General features: G+C 46.6%; 1 protein-coding gene across 1 annotated transcript; it reads right to left on the reverse strand.

Annotated features, from left to right (window-relative positions):
- Positions 1-623: 623 nt before the first annotated feature.
- SUN5 (Sad1 and UNC84 domain containing 5) lies at positions 624-17,355 on the reverse strand. The gene is made up of 13 exons (XM_072800579.1): positions 16,812-17,355; positions 15,438-15,496; positions 15,063-15,221; positions 14,063-14,129; positions 13,085-13,146; positions 10,098-10,147; positions 8,736-8,770; positions 8,038-8,146; positions 3,915-3,993; positions 3,010-3,125; positions 2,321-2,488; positions 1,747-1,833; positions 624-809 (listed from the first exon to the last, which is right to left on the reverse strand). The coding sequence occupies exons 1-13, from the start codon at positions 16,874-16,876 to the stop codon at positions 684-686; spliced, it is 1,182 nt and encodes a 393-aa protein (XP_072656680.1). The 5' UTR covers positions 16,877-17,355; the 3' UTR covers positions 624-683.
- Between the last annotated feature and the right edge of the window lie 850 nt (positions 17,356-18,205).

Below are 18,205 nucleotides of genomic sequence, written 5' to 3' on the forward strand. Positions count from 1 at the left end.
TTTAGGAGTCTCTATATATTCCGCACATTAATCTTTTATTAGATATATTATTTGCAAATATTTTTTCCCATTCTGTGGGTTAGCTTCTTACTTTGTTTGCTTATCATCTTTGGAGACACAACATGGAATCAATATGTGATACCTGGAAAAAATGAGGTCCAGAGAGGGTGTGTGTCCTGTCTAATGTCACACAGTAAATGGTCTGTGCGATGTTGAAACACTCTGTAATGGGCAGAGATGGGACTTCTCATCCCCCACCTCATCTAATACAACAGCCACAATCTTGTTCTGTTGTATAGAAGGGAATACTGAGGCCGCAGGAAGGCTGGCTCTTGCCCAAAGTCACACCTGGGTCAGGGGCAGAGCGTGATGTCAAGCTAGGGAGATGGCTTATGTGCAGGTGTGAGACTGCCTAGGTTTGAATCTTGGTGCTGCACTTGTGAGCTGTGACCTCTGGCAAGTTTTTGCTCAGAGCCTTCACAGTCCCCATCTGTGAAGTGGGGCCTCATGGAGCTATTGAGAGGGGGCCTGGATACTCGGACACGATTGAGAATTGCTAACCCCAGACACCACCTGCTAGCTCACTCTCACTCTTTGGAGCAAAAAACCACTCAGACTTGGGATGGGCTGTGAAGAATAAACTTTAATCTCTTTTGGGGTAGGGGCTCTAGATAGGCTGCTCTCTAGGGCTGTCTCGGTGGGGTCACAGAGCCGTGCACACGCACTCGGTACAGGCAGGTAAAGCGTGGGTTCCCCCAGTTGCTCGATATCTTCACCTTGACAGCACCAAAAGCTCGGGCAGGCTGGTTCTGGAAGAGAGTTACCTTCCCATTTCACAGGTGGATAAACTGAGGCTCGGAGGGGGAATGGACTGTCCCGAGGCCACACGGGAAGTTGATATTCAGGGACTGGGATGGAAAGCACTGAGGCCAGGACAGATATACTGTGATTGGGAAAGTGACCCAGGCTTGGGGCCCTGGCACATGTGGCTGTGGGACCCCAGGGCAGATCATTGCCCCTCTTGGGGCCTCAGTGACCCCTCTCTGTATGATGGGAGGGGTAATAATATCTGCTTCCCAGGTTTGCTGTGAGCATGAAACAAGAGCCTGGAGCGAGCTGGCCCACGGGCACCTGGCACATGGGAGATGCACAGTGAGCGCTGGGTCCTCTGCTTTTTGCTGCTAGAGCCCCGTGCAAAAGTGGGGCCTTGGCCTGTGTGATCTCACTAGATGCTTTTAACCTTCCCGGGAAATACCAAGGGCTTGGGTCATCATCAGCCTGATTCCCAAGCTTAGACATTCCCCTGAGTCTCAGGGCCGTTCTAGCGGCCACCCCTTAAGGTCCTGCTTCTGTCTCCAACTTCTGTCCAGTCAGGCCTCAGATCAGGTGCTGCTAACAGGGCCTCCCAGGTTGGAGACGGGAAGTTGGAAGCCAGCAAGCCTGGCCGAGCAGGCCCCTGCTGTTCAGTGTTCACTGTCCCTGGGGGGAGCTGCAGCGGGAGGGCTCCTGGGCAGGCCAGGGAGATGATGTAATCCTAGAAGCTGGATGGATCTCCTCGAGGTCCCACTTTTGGCCCTGGGCGGTGGCTCCAGACTCCCGAGCCTCAGTTTCCTCATTTGTCAAGTGAGCCAGTGATGATTATGCACCCCGGGGCTATTGGGGGATGAAACGGGGTTCCCTGGGGGAAAGCCCTGCACGTGGAGTACATTCACTATGTGCTCAACATGAGCAGCTTTTTTCAGGTACCTGGAGCTGGAACATCTGAATGATGTTCTCTGGCTGAAACTGAAATGCCCCCAGGAACACCTCCTCCCTGGGAGAGCCTTCCATGCCCTGTAGAGTCAGAACCAAGGAGGAAGTATCAGGTATGGATAGGGTCTTCAGAGGGTGCTGCCCCTCCCCAGCTGAGACTTGCATACCTCCCAAGATGGGACACTCCTTCCCATTTGGGCATCATTCCATTGCAACACAGAATAATGGATTAGAGAGAGCACTCAACTGGGAATCAAAAGCCTGAGGGTCTTCTTCTGTCACTGACTTGTAGGATTTGGGTGTTTCCCTGACTCCTTTCTGGACCTCAGTTTCCTTATCACTGTCTCTGAAGACCAAACTGGCTCTGAAAAACTTGGGTTGAAATAAAGTAGCTGTTTCTCTCCCATCTTCAAAGGCTATGATCAACTCTGAACCTGGTCATCCTCAGCCTTAACAAAGCCTCATCCAGCCCCTCTAGCCTGTTGGGCTGTGTAGACAGAGGGCCCAGAATCCCACCATGTGAGCTGTCCCATTCGTTAAGCATTGCTCCCTGCTGGGGCGTGCTCACATAAATGACGAAGTCTTTGGGAGCAGTGTCCAGGCTGCCCGACAGTGAGATGGTCTTGGGGATGTGCTGCAGTGTCAGGTTGGACAGGTAGACCTTCTGGGCCATTCGGATGGTCACCTGGCCTCGGTCACCCGAGAAGGCCCAGCAGTTGCCAGGCGTCATGTTGGGCTGGAAGGGGAGGTGCAACGGGGACCATGCTGGGTGGGTGGATGAAGATAAATTCCTTCTCCCACTCTGGCTCCCCTAGACCTCCTGTGCCTCCTGGATGAGCCAGATCCTTCCATCTACAAAGCTTGGTTCAACCAACTCCAGGAAGCTCCCCTGACTGCCAGTGGCAAGAATGAACCTTCCCCTCAGCCCAGTACAGGGAGGGCAGTGAAACAGGGAGGGCCCCCTGCTTGGGTCCATGAGGGTTTGTTGACCTTCAAGGCTTGAGGGGCATGGGTGGGGGGTCCCTTCCAGTGCCAAAGCAGGCTGTCCCTTCCCTGTGCCTGCCCCAGCTCCTGCCCAGCCTCTGCTGTCTATTCCTGTCTCCTGCCCCTGCCCTGTCTATCTCCTGTTCCTACCTCCAACCCCACCCTGGGCCCCCACCTACTCTGTGCATACCCCCAGTGTCTGCTTCCAGGTCCTGCTCCCAGATCCCTGGCCACATCCCTGCCACTCTCTCCTTGTCCCCCCACTCCTCCTACCTCGAGGATCACGTCTGGGGGCTGCGCATAGTTCCAAAGCCGGATCCAGTTCCAGTAGGAGCGAGCCTTGTCGTGGTTGTATGTGGCTGATGTTTGCTCAAAGTCGATGGAGGCCCCTGTATGGGAGGAGGGTGTCTGGCTGGGCACTGACTATGTGCCAGGTGAGCACTTTGGGTGAGAAACTGGCCCTCTCTGGACTTCAGTGTTCTCTGGGAAATGGGAGTGAGAATACCAGCAACAATAGTAATGCTAACACCCACCTCACAGGATTGCTGTGAGGTGGAAATGAATTAATACACCACCTGCTTCCCGTCCTTCCCGCAGCACTTCATTTACTTCAGCCTCATAAGTATTCCCCTGGCTATCTGTTACACCTATTTCACAGGGGAGGGCACTCCTGCCCTGACAGCTTAAGCCCTCTGACCCCACATGCCCAGCTGGGGTACGTTCACAGGGGCTCCCTTGGGTCCAGAATACTATTCCCTTCTGGCCAGGTCTCAACTCCAATGTCCTCCCGCACACCCCTCTGCCTGGATTCCCCTCTCTCCCAGCCACCTCCTTTGGTTTTCCGCAGCACTGATTCCCACCTGCAGTTGGGCCTTGTTGGTTTTTATGTGGTCAGTCTCCCTGATGTGGGGCAGGTGCAGCTCTGCTGGCCTCTGGGTCTGGAGGGTGGTGAGTGGGTGAAGGGGCAGTAGGGGGCCTCCTCTCCCTGCCTCAGCCCCCTTTTTTGAGACAACAGAAAATTGTAGCAAGAAAACCACCTGGGGGGCAGAGGTTAGCTCTGACCGTGAACTTCCCAGTAGCAGAGAGTACATCAGGCCAGAACTGAAATCCATCCTCTGAAGAGTTTCTGGGGAAACTTGATGTGGGCAGATTATTGGGGTGTGGGAGGAGCCACTTACCAATAGACTTTAGGGCAAAGTCTGGCTTTTCAATGTAATCTCCTTGTATCATCTTCATTATTTTCTGGGCCATTTTTTGCTGAGAAGGTGGAAAACACAAGCTGTGTGCTGATGTGTTCTTACAGACCATGTTCACGTGTGTGTTCACAGCAGCTAACAGGTGGCTGCAGATATCCTCTTGTCCTTGACTGTTTACCCCTGCCTGTGGAGACCGTGGCTGGTCCTGGCACAAGACCACCCAGTCGCCATACTGTGAGGAGGCCCAGGTGACACAGAGCCACCCGTACCCCACCCACTGGCTTTACTCAGTGCTTCCGCATGGACTGTGACAGAGTATCCCACATGGGACAGGAGCCTTTGTGAAGTTAAGAGGCAGGGGTCTGGAGTCAGACAGACTTTTACTGCTGTGGGGCTTTGGGCTGGTTACCGCCCCTTTGAATCTTTGCCTTCTTGTCTGTAACATGGGGATGATAATCATGTCCCCTTCCTGCTGCTGTGAGGATAGAGCCAAGACTTGTAAAGCTGCTGCTGTGTGCCAGGATTGTCCTCAGTGTCACATACGTTCACTCTTATTTCCTCACAGCAGCTCTAGGAAGTATGTGCTAGGATCACCTCCATTTTAAAGATTTGGGGCACCTAGATGGTTCAGTCAGTTAAGCATCTTCCTCTGGCTCAAATCATGATCTCAGAGTCCTGGGATCGAGCCCCATGGCGGGCTCCCTGCTCAGTGGGGAACCTGCTTCTCCCTCTTCCTCTGCCCCTCCCCTCCACTTGTGCTTTTTCTCTCTCTAGTCTGTCCTCTCTCTCAAATAAATAAATAAAATCTTAAAAAAAAATAAAGATAAGAATAGTAAGGCAGAAAAGGGAGTGTGTGCAAGGTCACACAGTTGGTAAGAGGCAGAACCAGGCAATTTGGTGGCAGTGTTTGGGCTTTTAGCTACTACACTCTCCTGCCAGATAAAAACTGCAAAGCACTTAGCATGGTTGGTACTCAGTAAATGCTGGCTATTATTTTTATTAGACTCTTCAAAACTGTGGCAGATTGTACTTCCCCAAAATGGCTACAACAAAGTATCCTGTTCCACACTCTTCTTTCAATATGACTGACACTCATTCTGTTGAGAAGTGGAGCTAAAGTCCCCTTCCATCAGTCTGCGTGGGCCTTTGGCTATAGCAGAGGTGATGCTGCTTGACTTCTGGGCTAAGCCCAAAAGAGGATACAGCTCTATTTGGTTCCCTGGGGATGCTCACTCTTGAAAGCCAGCTGCCATGCTGTGAGAAAGCCCACATAACACTGAGAGCCCATGTATGGGTGCTTTAGTCAATAGCCCTGAGTTCCCAGCTGATAACCAATATCAACTTCTAGCCATGTGAGTGAAGACACTTCCAGATGCTTCCAGACACAGTTCCCAAGTCACTCCCAGCCTTCAAGTCTTCCCAGGTGAGGCCTCAGACATTGTGGAACAATGAGAAACCATCCCATTGTATGATGTTTGTATCCCTGACCCACAGAATCTCTGAGCATAATAAAATGATTGTTTTGCACCACCAAGTTTTGAAGTGGTTTACTGTGTGGCAGTAGTAGCTAGACTAGCCACAGTGTTACAGGGTAGTATTTATGATTTGTTTTGTTGATGTGGAAACTCAGAAAGTTTGATGATCTGCCTAAGCTCCAAAAGGTAAGAAAATATATTGCATCAAAAAAACAAGAATAGAAATCAATGAAAAGGAACAGCCAGAAAGCAAAAAAGAAAATTCTTAGGAATTCAAAATCTATTAGCAGAAATGAAAAACCCAGTAGAAATTTTGATAGCTAAAGCTAAGATTATGTTCTCAATTTCAAAACAAACAGAGGAGAAAACAGAGAGAAATGAAAAAAATAAAGGATTAGTTCAGGAATTTAACGCCCAAATAATAGGAGTTTCGAAAATGAGAATAAAGCAAATATGGCTGGGGGGAAAACATCCATTTAATCACACAAGTAAAGAGCACGTGTTAGGACTAAAAGACATGAGTTTCCAGACTGTAAAACCCCCCAGGGTAGCCAGCCCATAGGCAAATTATCGTGACATTTAAGATGTAAGGTAAACTGAGCTATAAGAGCAATGAGGATTGGATAGATTAAAATTCCAGAGAGGAGAGAACCATTCTGAAATTCACTGACAATTTTTTGATCCATGGGAGCATTTGATGATTCCGGGCATGGGCTGAAGGCATGGGCTTGGGCTGAACAGGGGCTGCTACTGGTGAAAGAGAAAGCAAAGATTTTAATAATAACACAGGACTAAATGGACAAAATTGGAGACTTGATGAGCCTCAAACCTGAACAGTTTTCCCTGTAAGATGTTAACTGAAACCCAGAACTATGAAAGAGGCTAAAGAGCTACCTTGAAAACTTCTGAGAGACAGAGTAAAACTTTCCAGCCTCATAATGCTTGGGAAACCAAATCTCTTTCAGTGAGAATTCCCCAAAACAAAATAAGCAAGAGATTAAAGCCCTACAAACATCTTAGTATATGTCAATCATTTGGAGGGCTTGTCAAAAAACAGATGGTTGGTTCCCATCTTCAGTAGGTCTGAGGGCAGTGGGCCACTAATTTGAATTTCTAACATTTTCTCAGGTAATGCTGATGCTGCTGGTGTGAGGGCCAGATTCTGAGAACCACTGCCCTAGAAGGAGTGGTGAATTAATACTGAGAAGCTATAGCTGCACCTGCAGGCACTAAACAAATTATGGGCACAATTAGAGTCTGAGAACCCAAGCTTGTCCCTGGCAGAGAAGGTTACCCCTGGGGATGGAGATCTTGCATTGATGCAGGGCTGAAAGACAAAACTGCAAACTTGGGAAGCCTCAGACATATGGTCAGTATTTCCCATCAAGTCATCTACCAAAAGTTTGAAGCTGTCTGAGCAGGAGGCTAAGGGTTAAGCTGAAAATCTCTGACTAAATCTTATACAAATTGAAATCCAGTCCTGAACCAGTTCAATGAAGGTCTACATAGAAGTGATCAGTATACTCAACTTCCTTACAAAGAAAAAGGAGAACTCTCTCTGGTTGAAGTTATAATTATCTGGAGCATACAGTTTTTTTGTATACAATGTCCAGAAAAACACTAAAAAATTACTGGACACGAAGAGACAAGACCCTGTGATTGATACTCCAAAGGAAAACAGACAATTGAAAAAGACCATAGATGATCCAAATTTTGGATTTAACAGAAAAGGTCTCAAAAATAACTATGACAAAAAAAGAAAAAATAACTATGACAATATGTTAAATAAAAGAAAAAAAAGGACATCATAGATGGAATGTTGGAGAACTTCACCACAGAATTAAAATTTAGTAAAAAGAATCAAATATATATTCTAGAACTAAACAAGGCAACATATGAACTTAAAAACTTAATGGACAAATTTAATTATAGATTGGACAGAACAGAATACAGGATCATTGATGAACCTGAAGAAATGTGAATAGAAAATATCAAAAACTTAAGCACATAGAGAAAAAGAATGAAAAATCAAACACACCAGCATAGGAATCATGCAGAACACACCCTGAAAGTCTAGCATAGATGTAATTGGAGTCCCAGGAGAGGAGATAGAAAATGGGGAAGAAACAATATTTTAAGAAATAATAGCTAAGAAATTTTAAAAACTATGGAAAAACATCAACCTATAGACTCAATAAGGTCAGCACCCCCCCCCCCCAAGCAGGTTAAATATAGAACATTGGAAATAAAAACAACCCTCCAAACTCCCAGAGATAAAAAACAAAAACAAAAACAAAAACAGACCATACACAAAGGGCCAATAAAGCACAATTAGACTTCTCAACAGCAACAGTGTAACTTAGAACTACAGTAGTGTAATTCTTTCAAAATTTTCAGGGGAAACTTTCCTATCTAATTCTATACCCAGCCAAACTATCAATCAAATGCAGGGTAAAATAAAGATATTTTCAAATGTGCGAGTTCTAAACAAATCAATATGCCTCCTATTTTACTCTCTTCCAGGAAGTTATTAGGGGAATGTGCTCCACCCAAAACTTGAAAAATAGGAAACAGGGCATTAAACAAAGGGAGAAGTCAGATGTTTGGGAGCAGAATGGCCAGTATCTTACCTCGTCTGACATGGCTTCCATCAACTGGAGCTTGGCAATGAGCAGGGTCATGTTACCTCGGAGGTCCTGGATTTCCCCAGTGTGATGCCGCACCTTTTCCTGGTACATTCTTACAAAGAAGGAGCAAACACATGTACTGACTGATTTGTGATACTGCTATTGTCAACCTCAGCTTCTACCTTTGTCAGTCAGCCCACAAATAACTAGCCTCACAATTTTTCACTGTCTTGGGCTCATTTCTGGCCCTATCCAGCAGGTTCTTATCTCTAAAATATTACTCATGTTCTTCCTCCTACTTGGAATATTTTTAAATTCAACTTACTTCTTCCAAATATTCCTGACTATTTTGTTTGCAATTAAGGATGCTGCCACCAGGTGGTATCTTGTTGGTTAAAATTTCTACTCAGCTACCATTTGCTGAGGGCTAACCATAGGCCAGGAATTATTCAGGACAGTTTACATTTTCTTTAATATTCATAATTATCCAGAGCAAGGTGGGTGTTATGTCTCATCTCATAAATGAGAAATCAAAGGCCCAGAGAGGTGAAGTAACTTGCAAAAGTTTAACCAGGAAGTATGGGACCTGGGATTTAAACCTAGGTTGGTCTGACTGCAGAGCCCACATTCTTAGCCAATACATCACAGGCCCTAGATATATTTCTAGGTGATAATAAGACTATTTAGCAAATTCTTCTTACCTCAAGCTCTGCAGTGGACTATTTATGCTGTCATCCTGGTAGGGTGTTGAGGAAAGCAAGGGATCTTTTTCAGATGGCCTAATCTGGGCCCAATAGAACTTCATCCATCCATTTTCCCACAGTCTATAAATTCATCCATTCATCCACCTTCCCATTTACTCTTCCATCTATTTGCCCAAAAATACAATATGCCCTCCATTTCAAATCCATCCATCCATATCCACATCTATCCACCCTTCCACCCATCCACCATCCCATCCAACCACCCTTTCCACCCATCTACTCCTCCATTTATCCAACCTTCCTCACCCATCCATCCTCCTATCCATCCTTATATATGGACCATTTCACCAATCCATTCCCCATCCACTTCCCCATCTATCCAATCTCTCATCAACCAACCATCCATCCATCCATCCATCCATCCATCCATCCATCCATCCATTTATCTACCCATATATCCCATCTGCTCTCCCATCTGTCCATTTTCTAATCTACCTGGTCTTCCATTCATCTGTCCATCTGTCCCCCTAACCATTTCCCCACATCCCTGCATCCATCACTGCTGTTGGACTGCCCATTATCCTTCCATTCTACATTTCCATCTGATCATCCAGTCAACCAACACTGAGAGAGACAACCCTGTGCCCAACCCTCAGGTATACATTGCTGGAGTGAATCAGACCTGTTTCTGTCTTCAAGAGCTTCCAGTACAGTTGAGAAAATAGTCATGATTACAGAAGATTGCATTTATGATTACAGAAAATTGTGGGAGGAGAGGGGAATGCCATCAGCCCCATCTGGTTTTTCTGAGGGAAGTGACACTTTAGGTGGATCTTGAAGTATACAAAGGAGTTTATAAGGGGAGAAGAAGAGAGGTAAGGATAATCTCATCAGATCCTCTTTCTCTTTAAGCCTTCTGAGACTCTTTACTGTCCTCTGACAGGGACCTCTGGCCACTGATTTCTTCCTCCTTCCTCCCTAGGAACTACAAAGCAAATGGTCTCATTTCACTTGAGCAGAAGAACAAACTGCCTTGAGTAGAGAGAGAATTACGTTCCATCCTCATCTTCCCACTTTAGGAAGGAGACTTGGTAGAGGAAAGATGAGTCACCTCTGGGTGTGAGTGACAGGAGAGTCCTTCTGTAAGAGGATTATTACATCTATTTTTTTAAAGTCATATTCTGGTGGGGGACAAGGGTTCCAGGTGAGTGGCATGGCAAAGGCAGATATTTGGGGCTGCGATGAGTCAGGAACTGATCAGGGTCCAGATGTGGTGAGTGAGAGAAGCAGATAGAGGAAACATTGCCTAGGTGAGGTGAGGTTAGTCAGTGTTGGGGCCTGAGCAGAACACATACTCACCTGCCAGACTTCCATTTTGGATGGTAAGTGCATAGAAAACACCCAGAATCCTGTGGGGCCAGGAGAACGAGAGTGAGTCATTTAAGATGAAAGGTTAAAAGCTTAAGCTCTGGCATTAAAGCATCTGGGTTCAATTTATAGCTTTGACACTTACTAACATTGTGCAACTTTGGAAGAATTTACATAATCTCTCCATACTTCAATTTCCTCCTCTGTAAAATGGGAATAACAGTAATATCCACTTCATGATCAAATGATATCACATATGCAAAGTGTCTCACATAAACCAAATAATCCATGTCCCCTCTCCCTCCCCTGTTCTAATTCTACTAGGGATACTGATGAAGAGAAGAAAATGAGATGATCTCTGCATTTCATGATCTCTCTGCTGCCTGAAATCCTACCATTCAAGCCTTATTAAGAGTCTTTAAAATGCATTCATGTTCATGATAAAACAATCAACAAACAAGGAATATAACGAAACTCCCTCAATCTGATAAAGTCCATTTATGAAAAACTCACAGCTAATAACATACTTAATGGTAAAAGACTAGATGCTTTCTTCCTAAACTAAGGAACAAGACAAGTATGTCTATTCTTGCTATTTCTATTTAACATTGTCCTGGAGGTTCTAGCCAGGTCAATTAGTCAAGAAAAAGAAATAAAAGGCAGATGACATAACTTTGCATACAGAATCCTAAAGTATCTAAGACTGGATGTCTTGTCCAGTGTCAGAAATAATGAGTTCTGTAAGGTTGCAGGATACAAGATCAGTATACGAAAATCAATTATATTTCTAAATACAAGCAATGAACAATCTGAAAATAAAATTAATAAAACAATTCCATTTATAATAACACCTCAAAGAATAAAATACTTGGAATAAATTTAACAGAAGTGCAAACCTTGCACTTCGAAAAGCATAAAACATCACTGGAAGAAATTAAAGATATAATATAATGGAAAGACAGCCCATGTTCATGGATTGAAAAACTTAATATTTTTAAGATGACACTACTCCTTAATTCATCTATGAATCAATGCAATCTCTCTCAAGATCCCAGGAGCCAGTTTTTAAGAAATGGAAAAGTTGATCCTAAAATTCATATGGAAATGTAAGGGACCTAAATAGCCAAAACAATTTAAAAAGAACAAAGTCTGAGAACTCACACTTCTGGATTTCAAAACTTCCTACAAAATTATAGCAATCAATCCATGGTAGTACTGGTGAGTAGACATATAGATCAATGGAATAAAATTAACACTCCAGAAATAAACCCTCACATTTATGGTCAATTGATTTTCAATAAGGGTGCCAGATAATTCAATAAGGGAAAGAAGAGTCTTTTCAATAAATGGAACTAGATATCTACATTCAAAAGAATGGAGTTGAACCCTTACCTTACATCATATGCAAAAATTAACTCAAAAATGGATCATGGACTTAAATGTAAGGGCTAAAACTATACAAATCTTAGAAGAAAAAGAGGGAACAACTCTTAGGTTAGGCAATAGTTTCTTGCATCTGACATTAAAGCACATATGATAAAAGAAAATATAGATAAATTGGACTTCATCAAAATTTCTAAAATTTGTGTCACAAAGGACACCATATCAAGAAAGTGAAAAGACATCCCACAGAATGGGGGAAAATACTTGTAAATTGTGTCTCTGATAAGGGACTTATATCCAGAGTATAAGGAAATTTACAACTCAATAATTAAAAGACAATGAATTTAAAAATGGGTCTAGATCTAAATAGACATTTCTCCAAAGAAGATCTACAAATGACCAATAAGCACATGGAAAGATGCTCAATATCATTAGTCATTATGGAAATGAAATAAAAACCACAATGAGATACCACTTCACCCACCCCCCCTCTAAGATGGCTAAAATAAAAGACAGATAATAACCAGTGTTGGTGAGGATGTGGAGAAATTGGAATCTTCATACATGCTGGTGGGAATGTAAAATGGTGCAGCCACTTTGGAAAAAAGTTTGGCAATTCCCCGGATAGTTAAGCATAGAGTTGCTGCATGACACAGCAATTCCACTTCTAAATATATGCCCAAGAGAATTTAAAACACATGTCCACACAAACATTTTACAGGAACATTATTAATGGTAGTCAAAAAGTGGAAACAACTATAATATCTACCAGCCAATAAATGGACAAACAAAACGTGGCATATCCATACAATGAAATACTTTCATTGCCATAAAAAAGGGTAAAGTGCTGCTGTATGCTACACCAAGGATGAACTTTGAGAACACAATGACAAGTGAAAGAAGCCACAAAGACCACATATTATAGCAGTTGGTTGCCTAGGTCTGGGCTGAGGGGGAATGGGGAAGGCTGTTAGGGACTAGGGAATTTCTTTTTGGGGTAGTGAAAATACTGGAATTTGACAGCAATGATGGGTGCACAACTTGGTGAATATACAAAAAACCACTGAATTATACACTTGAAAATAGTGATCATTATGGTATGCAAACTATATTTCAATAAAGCCGTTATTAAAAAAATATTTATTGGGTTAAGTTTCCTAGGAATTTCTAATTTCCTAGGAAATTCTCTCACCCTTCCCCCTCCTGCCCCCAGCCTCCCTAGGCCAGTATGCTTGAGTGGAGGGAGGAGATCCCTTTACTTGAGAAAGTAAAGCTGTGATGTGGGAGGTGGTGGCAGTGGTTGGAAGGAAGCCACAGAAAACTCAAAAACAAGCAAAAATGATCACACTGTGGTTAAAGGAGAACCCTACAGTTTTCAAGGCTTTTCTTAGCTTTCAAAATTTTTCTTTGGTCATCAGTTAATTTCCTCACAGCAACACTCATTAGACAGATGGGGAAACTGAGGCTCATAGAGAATCAATGTCTTGCCCAGTGTCACACAGTCAGCATCAGAGCCTTCACTCTTTCCCTCCCCAGATTGGGCAACAGCTCAGGAATATCTCCACCTGGGATGGGGCAGTGCCCTGGAGACATACCAAAAGCACAGAGGACCAGAACACCTGTCTTTTCCATGAGCTTCTGGAAGAGCAGCTTGCATCTGGAAGACAGAGAAACAGCAGTCAAAATGAAGCAGGGCTTTGCACAGACTAGCAAGTCCTGGCCTGGCCCTCGCCCTTTCCCCACCTTGAGGGGCAGCATCCTCCCGGGCGGTGAGACACCTCTCCAAGATGCCGACAGAGTCCTGTGGCTGCACAGTGTCACAGAGAAAAGAAAGCTCTTACCCCAGTAACCAGGGCCATCAGAGATCTACTCACAGTGATCACCCACATCCTCTGCATGCCCTTTCTCTATCTACGAACTGTCTGGTCCCTCCCTTCTGTCCTGAGGAGCACATCCTTCAGAATTCAGCTCAAAAAACATCCCTACCTCCTACTACCTCTGGAATCAACACCACCCTCCTCCCCTTACCACTGGTTTTGGTGTCTGCCTACTTTCGCCCCACTGGGAGCTCAGGAGTGATGAGGGTCAAAGCTGGGCCCAGAGAAGGCATAAAGATATTTAGAATGTAAACTCTAAGTGAATGAAGGAGGTGGAAAGTTCTGCAGGAATTCTGAGGAGTTTGCATGGACCAAAAGGGTGAAGGGAAAGGATGGCACAGACATTCCAGGCAGGAAAAACAGCATGTGCCAAGGTACTAGGGCAGAAATAGGAATAGTCTATTCAGGGCATGAGAACCCTAGCCCTGCTGGCCTAATGGGTCCACAGCAGGACACAGAGTGAGGCAGCTTGGAAAGGAAGCAGGAGACAGGACTCCAGATGGCTGCGGGTGAAAGTGCTGGAGCACTGGGGAAACACAGTGGGTTCTGAGGCAAGGGATTTGTTAAAAGCCAGCTTTGGGCTGGCTTATCTGGTCCAGTGATCAAGGGGAGGTTCAAACCAGTGAGGGGGCTGCCATGGGAACAAACTGCATGTTCTCAGCCCTCATCACCCTCCCCTTGCTCACCGCTGCTCACCTGCAGGTGTTGAACAGAACCTGGTGAGCCTGAGTCCTCAGGAAGCAGGCCAGGCAGGTGATCCAGGCTGCAGAGGAGGCAGGAAAGCGATCAGTAGCTGCACTCAGGTTCTTATCCTATAAAGTCTTGCAGGGGGCGAGGCCCTATTGCTGGGAGACCCTCTCAATTTTCTAATTGAGCCCAGGGTAATCCTGCTCTGCTTACGGATAAGCACCAGCTCAGAGGGAGGACATGTCCTAGAGGGGAACACTGCTTGCAATGGAAGTTAATAGCTGCCTAACAGTGACTGGGGAGCACAAATAGTCTGGTATTTCAGATCGTACCCATTCCCAGAACTGGGAGCTTCTCAAGGGCAGGCTCCTTGTCTGGTTTATCTCTGGGGGCCCAATGTTGCCCAGTATGGAGCAAGATAAAAAGTTGGGGTTCAGGAAAGATAAGTAGGTGGAAGGATATGTGAACGGACAGAAGAATGGCAAGAGAATGGCTTGGAAGGTGGATGAATAAGAAAATGGATGGGCGGATGGAAGAATGGATAGAAGATGGATGGGTGGATGGCTGGGTGAGTGTGAATATTAACAGATAAAGGTAGGGGTGACTTGATGGTTGACCCAGTGAATGGCTGGCCGAATAATGGGGGGCATGGATATTACAACAGATGGATATGTGGACAGATGGTCTGAGAAAGGACTGAGTGATGAATAAGTGGAAGGGCAGGGGGATGAACACAGAAGTAGAAGACCGATCTTTAGGATGTGGTCAGACCGTGTCCCCGAAGTGCGTGCACTGCATCAACCTGTTGTCATGACTTCACCACTGGCCTCCTGGCCCAGGAGCTGGGCTGGTGGTAGAGTAGGGGAGGGCTGACGGTTAACTCCTCTTCCGAACCTCCCTCCTACTCCCTCTCTCCAACCACCAAAGAGATCCTGGCTGCAATGACACCCCTGACAGCCTTTAATGGGAAGAGTTCCCTCCCTCCCCTGCAGCCCAACATAGGCCTTACCCCCCCAGGTCAGCCTGGCCTGAGGCTGGGCCCTCTGCCCAGGCCCACGTTGACGGCCAGGGCGGGTCTTCCGTATATACCTACATATACATGCCAGGATGCACTGGGTCAGGCCCGGGGCCGGGGGATGGATGCGGATAGGCAACACGAAGGCATCATCTGCAGAGAGCATGGGGCTATCAGGTCAGTGCCAGCCTCAGGGCCATGGTGCCCTGCAGACACAAGGCCAGGGCAGCACCCTCAGCTTGGTGTGGCCAACCCTGCTCCCTACCCACCCCTTGCTGGGTGACCCTGGGTTGCCCATCTGACGTCTCTGAGCCTCGGCCCCTGGCTGTTCACGAAGACCCCAGGGCTCCCCTTCCCTTCCCTGCTTACTCGAGTTTGACAAAGCATCCTCCGTTATCCTGCAGGTGTTCCGGCTTCTTGGGATGACCCTGGGGATAACAAGATTCACAATTGCATTTTATAATTTTCAAGAAACGTGATGTCCTCATGTTCCAGATTGAGAGACTGAGTTGCAGCAAAGTTTGCCCAAGACCACCGGTCTGTGAATCAGGGACACCGATGTCTGATTGCCCCCAAACCCAAGTCTCTTTTGAGGAAAGGACTCCGTTTGCTGTGACAGTCACTGGTGGTGATGGCCCAAAAGCTGATCCCTCCCCTTGCTGGCAGGAGGCTGATTTTGCTCCCTCGTCTCCTCCTACCCCATGTGATTTTGGATAATCCTGATTGCTCTAAGCCTGCTCCAGTACTCCCAGTGCCTTTGCTGTGGTGGGCTGGGTGGGGGCGGGGAGGAGGGGGTTCACAAGGGTGTGGGGTGCGGGCTGGGGGTGGACTGGGTATAGGGGTCTGGCCCTTGCGGAAAAGGCTTTCTCTTCACTAACATGAGACCTGCAAAGCAATGGCCACTCTTCCTGCACCTATACAGCCATGCCGCTCCGTGCCCCTGGAGCTGTGGTAGCCTCTGTGACAGCGAGGAGGCCAACAGGAGGAGCAAAGAGGCGGCTGGGACCTGGATCTTAGGGAACGTGGAATTGATGTGCTCGGCGCCACCCACCTCTTGGGACCTCTGAGGGGCACATGAGATAACCAATTTTCTTTCTTCCTTAAGATAACGGTCTCCAAACATTTATTATTATACCCCCCAATGTATTTATGTTTGCTTATTAAGAAATTATATATATAATATCACATATATGGTATGGGATATATATCGCCAAATGTGCTAGTATATTGTTTACTCTTTCAAATGTGCGAACTTATTTATACATCCTGAGTAATAGAAATTAAAAGAGGATGAGCTAAAAATATATTCACTAAAGTTCCAATAATTTCTCCCCTCACCCCAGGGGATTGTTCTGTGTACCCTCTTGGGATGTACACCCTGTTTTGGGGGGCCCAGAGGTAGGCAGGTGGATGGCAGAGGGCCGTGTTTCCTCACTTCCCGTCTGTCTCCCTCACTAGGCTGTGACCTTCACAGGGGCAGGGTGGCCTGGTGTGGCCTGTGTCCCTGCAGCCCCGCCAGTGCCTGCACACAGTAGGTGCTCAATAAACACGTGCTGAAAGGATGACTGCCCCCCATGTCCGAGGCTGGGGGATTTTAGGAAAGCCACGGTCAAACCCCCTGACGTCAGGGGCTGCCTCTGTGAAGTGCAGTCGTCACGCCTGCTGGCCTCCAGGGAGAGGGCTGAGGGCCGGCGTTTGGTAAAGTGCAAAGAAGCACGTAGAGGGAGGGGCCTCCGTCCTCACCTCCTGGGCCTGGCATCCTCAGGCAGGTCACACTGGTCCACGGGGCTCCTTGAGGACCGTGGCATCGATTTTTTTTTTCTCTAGGAAATCTAGGGGGAATGGTGCTGGGGCTCTCTGAGAGTTGGCAAGGGGGAAGCAGCTGCCACCCCTGCCACCTTCTAGCATTCCCTGGAAGGTGGCATGCAGGCTCTAGCCGGGTCCAGTGGAGCTGTGGGCACTGTGACCTCACAGAGCGGGGAGAGGGCGGGGGTCTCTGTCCAGTCTCCAGCCTGGCCCTGCAACTGCCCCCTTGGATGAACCCATTCTGACCCACTTCCCACTTTTAAGATAAGGAAATTGAGGCCCCAAGACAGGGAGGGCCGTGCCAGGCTCTCAGGGCCCAGGCAGGGGGTAGAGCTGAGGCTCCAATATCCAGGCCATGCTTTCTCTTGCCCCCAGACCCTTTGCTGCTCCAGGCTTTCTAGACTCGCCACCTGCTTAGGCCGTACGTGAGGACATTTTATAACCCAGGTCCTCTTACTGGTGGATGTTTCGTATAACACAAAATAATGTATGTGTTGTTGTTTTAATAAAGTTCTGCATAAATAAAAGCATAACAGAGCGGAAATGTCTGACTACGTTTTTTTCTCTGACAGCCCTGCCTGTGTAGAATTTATGTGGACTGTGAAGCGAAAAGAACTCGTTCTGCCCCTTGGAGGCAAATTGTTGATCAAATTGTAGGCTGAGTTGGGTGGTAAGCAGAAAGCGCCGCTCAATTAGGCCTGCACGCCGAAACCTGAACGTGTGACCGTGTTAGGTTACAGAACAAAGGTGACTTGAAGCCTGCAGTTGGGATGAAGGTTGCTGATCAGCTGACCTTGAGATAGAAGAGTATCGCAGTCTATCCAGGCGGGCCTTGTGTCAACAGGGTCCTGTAGATGGAGGAGGGACGTGGAAGGGACACACAGGTGGCAGCAGGAAGAGCCTTCGGCCCGACTTGCTGGTTGGAAGGTGAAGAGGCCCTAAGGCATGCAGTGAAAGCAGCCTCTGGAAACCAGAAAAAACAGGGAAACGAATCCTCCCCTAGAGTTTCTAGAAAGGATCAAAGCCCTGCCAACACCTTGATTTCAGCCAAGCAACATCCATTTTGGACTACTGACTTCCAGAAATACATTTGTGTTTTTAAGTCACTACATTTGTAGTAATTTGTTATAGCAGCAATAGAAAACTAATACAGTCCCCTTGAGAATATTCAGCGAAGGAGAAGCCCTGAAATGCTGTCACTGGAATTGTTACAAGGGTCTTTCACTTGTCCATTCATTAATTAATTCATTCAACAAATGTTTATTGAGCACCTGGTATGTTCCAGGCACTGGCTACAGAGGTAAGCAGACCCCTGGGGTTGAGGGCAGAGG

The sequence above is a fragment of the Canis lupus genome, chromosome 26 (assembly GCF_048164855.1).
Source record: "Canis lupus baileyi chromosome 26, mCanLup2.hap1, whole genome shotgun sequence".
Classification (NCBI taxonomy): Eukaryota; Metazoa; Chordata; class Mammalia; order Carnivora; family Canidae; genus Canis; species Canis lupus.

Coding starts and splice junctions, on each gene's coding strand:
- SUN5 (XM_072800579.1), bottom strand. CDS start 16,876: ATGCCACGGTCCTCAAGGAGCCCCGTGGACCAGTGTGACCTGCCTGAG. Junction 15,222..15,437: donor GGATGCTTTGTCAAACTCGA/GTAAGCAGGGAA, acceptor TGCTCTCTGCAG/ATGATGCCTTCGTGTTGCCT. Junction 3,126..3,914: donor CTTTGCCCTAAAGTCTATTG/GTAAGTGGCTCC, acceptor CCTCCCATACAG/GGGCCTCCATCGACTTTGAG.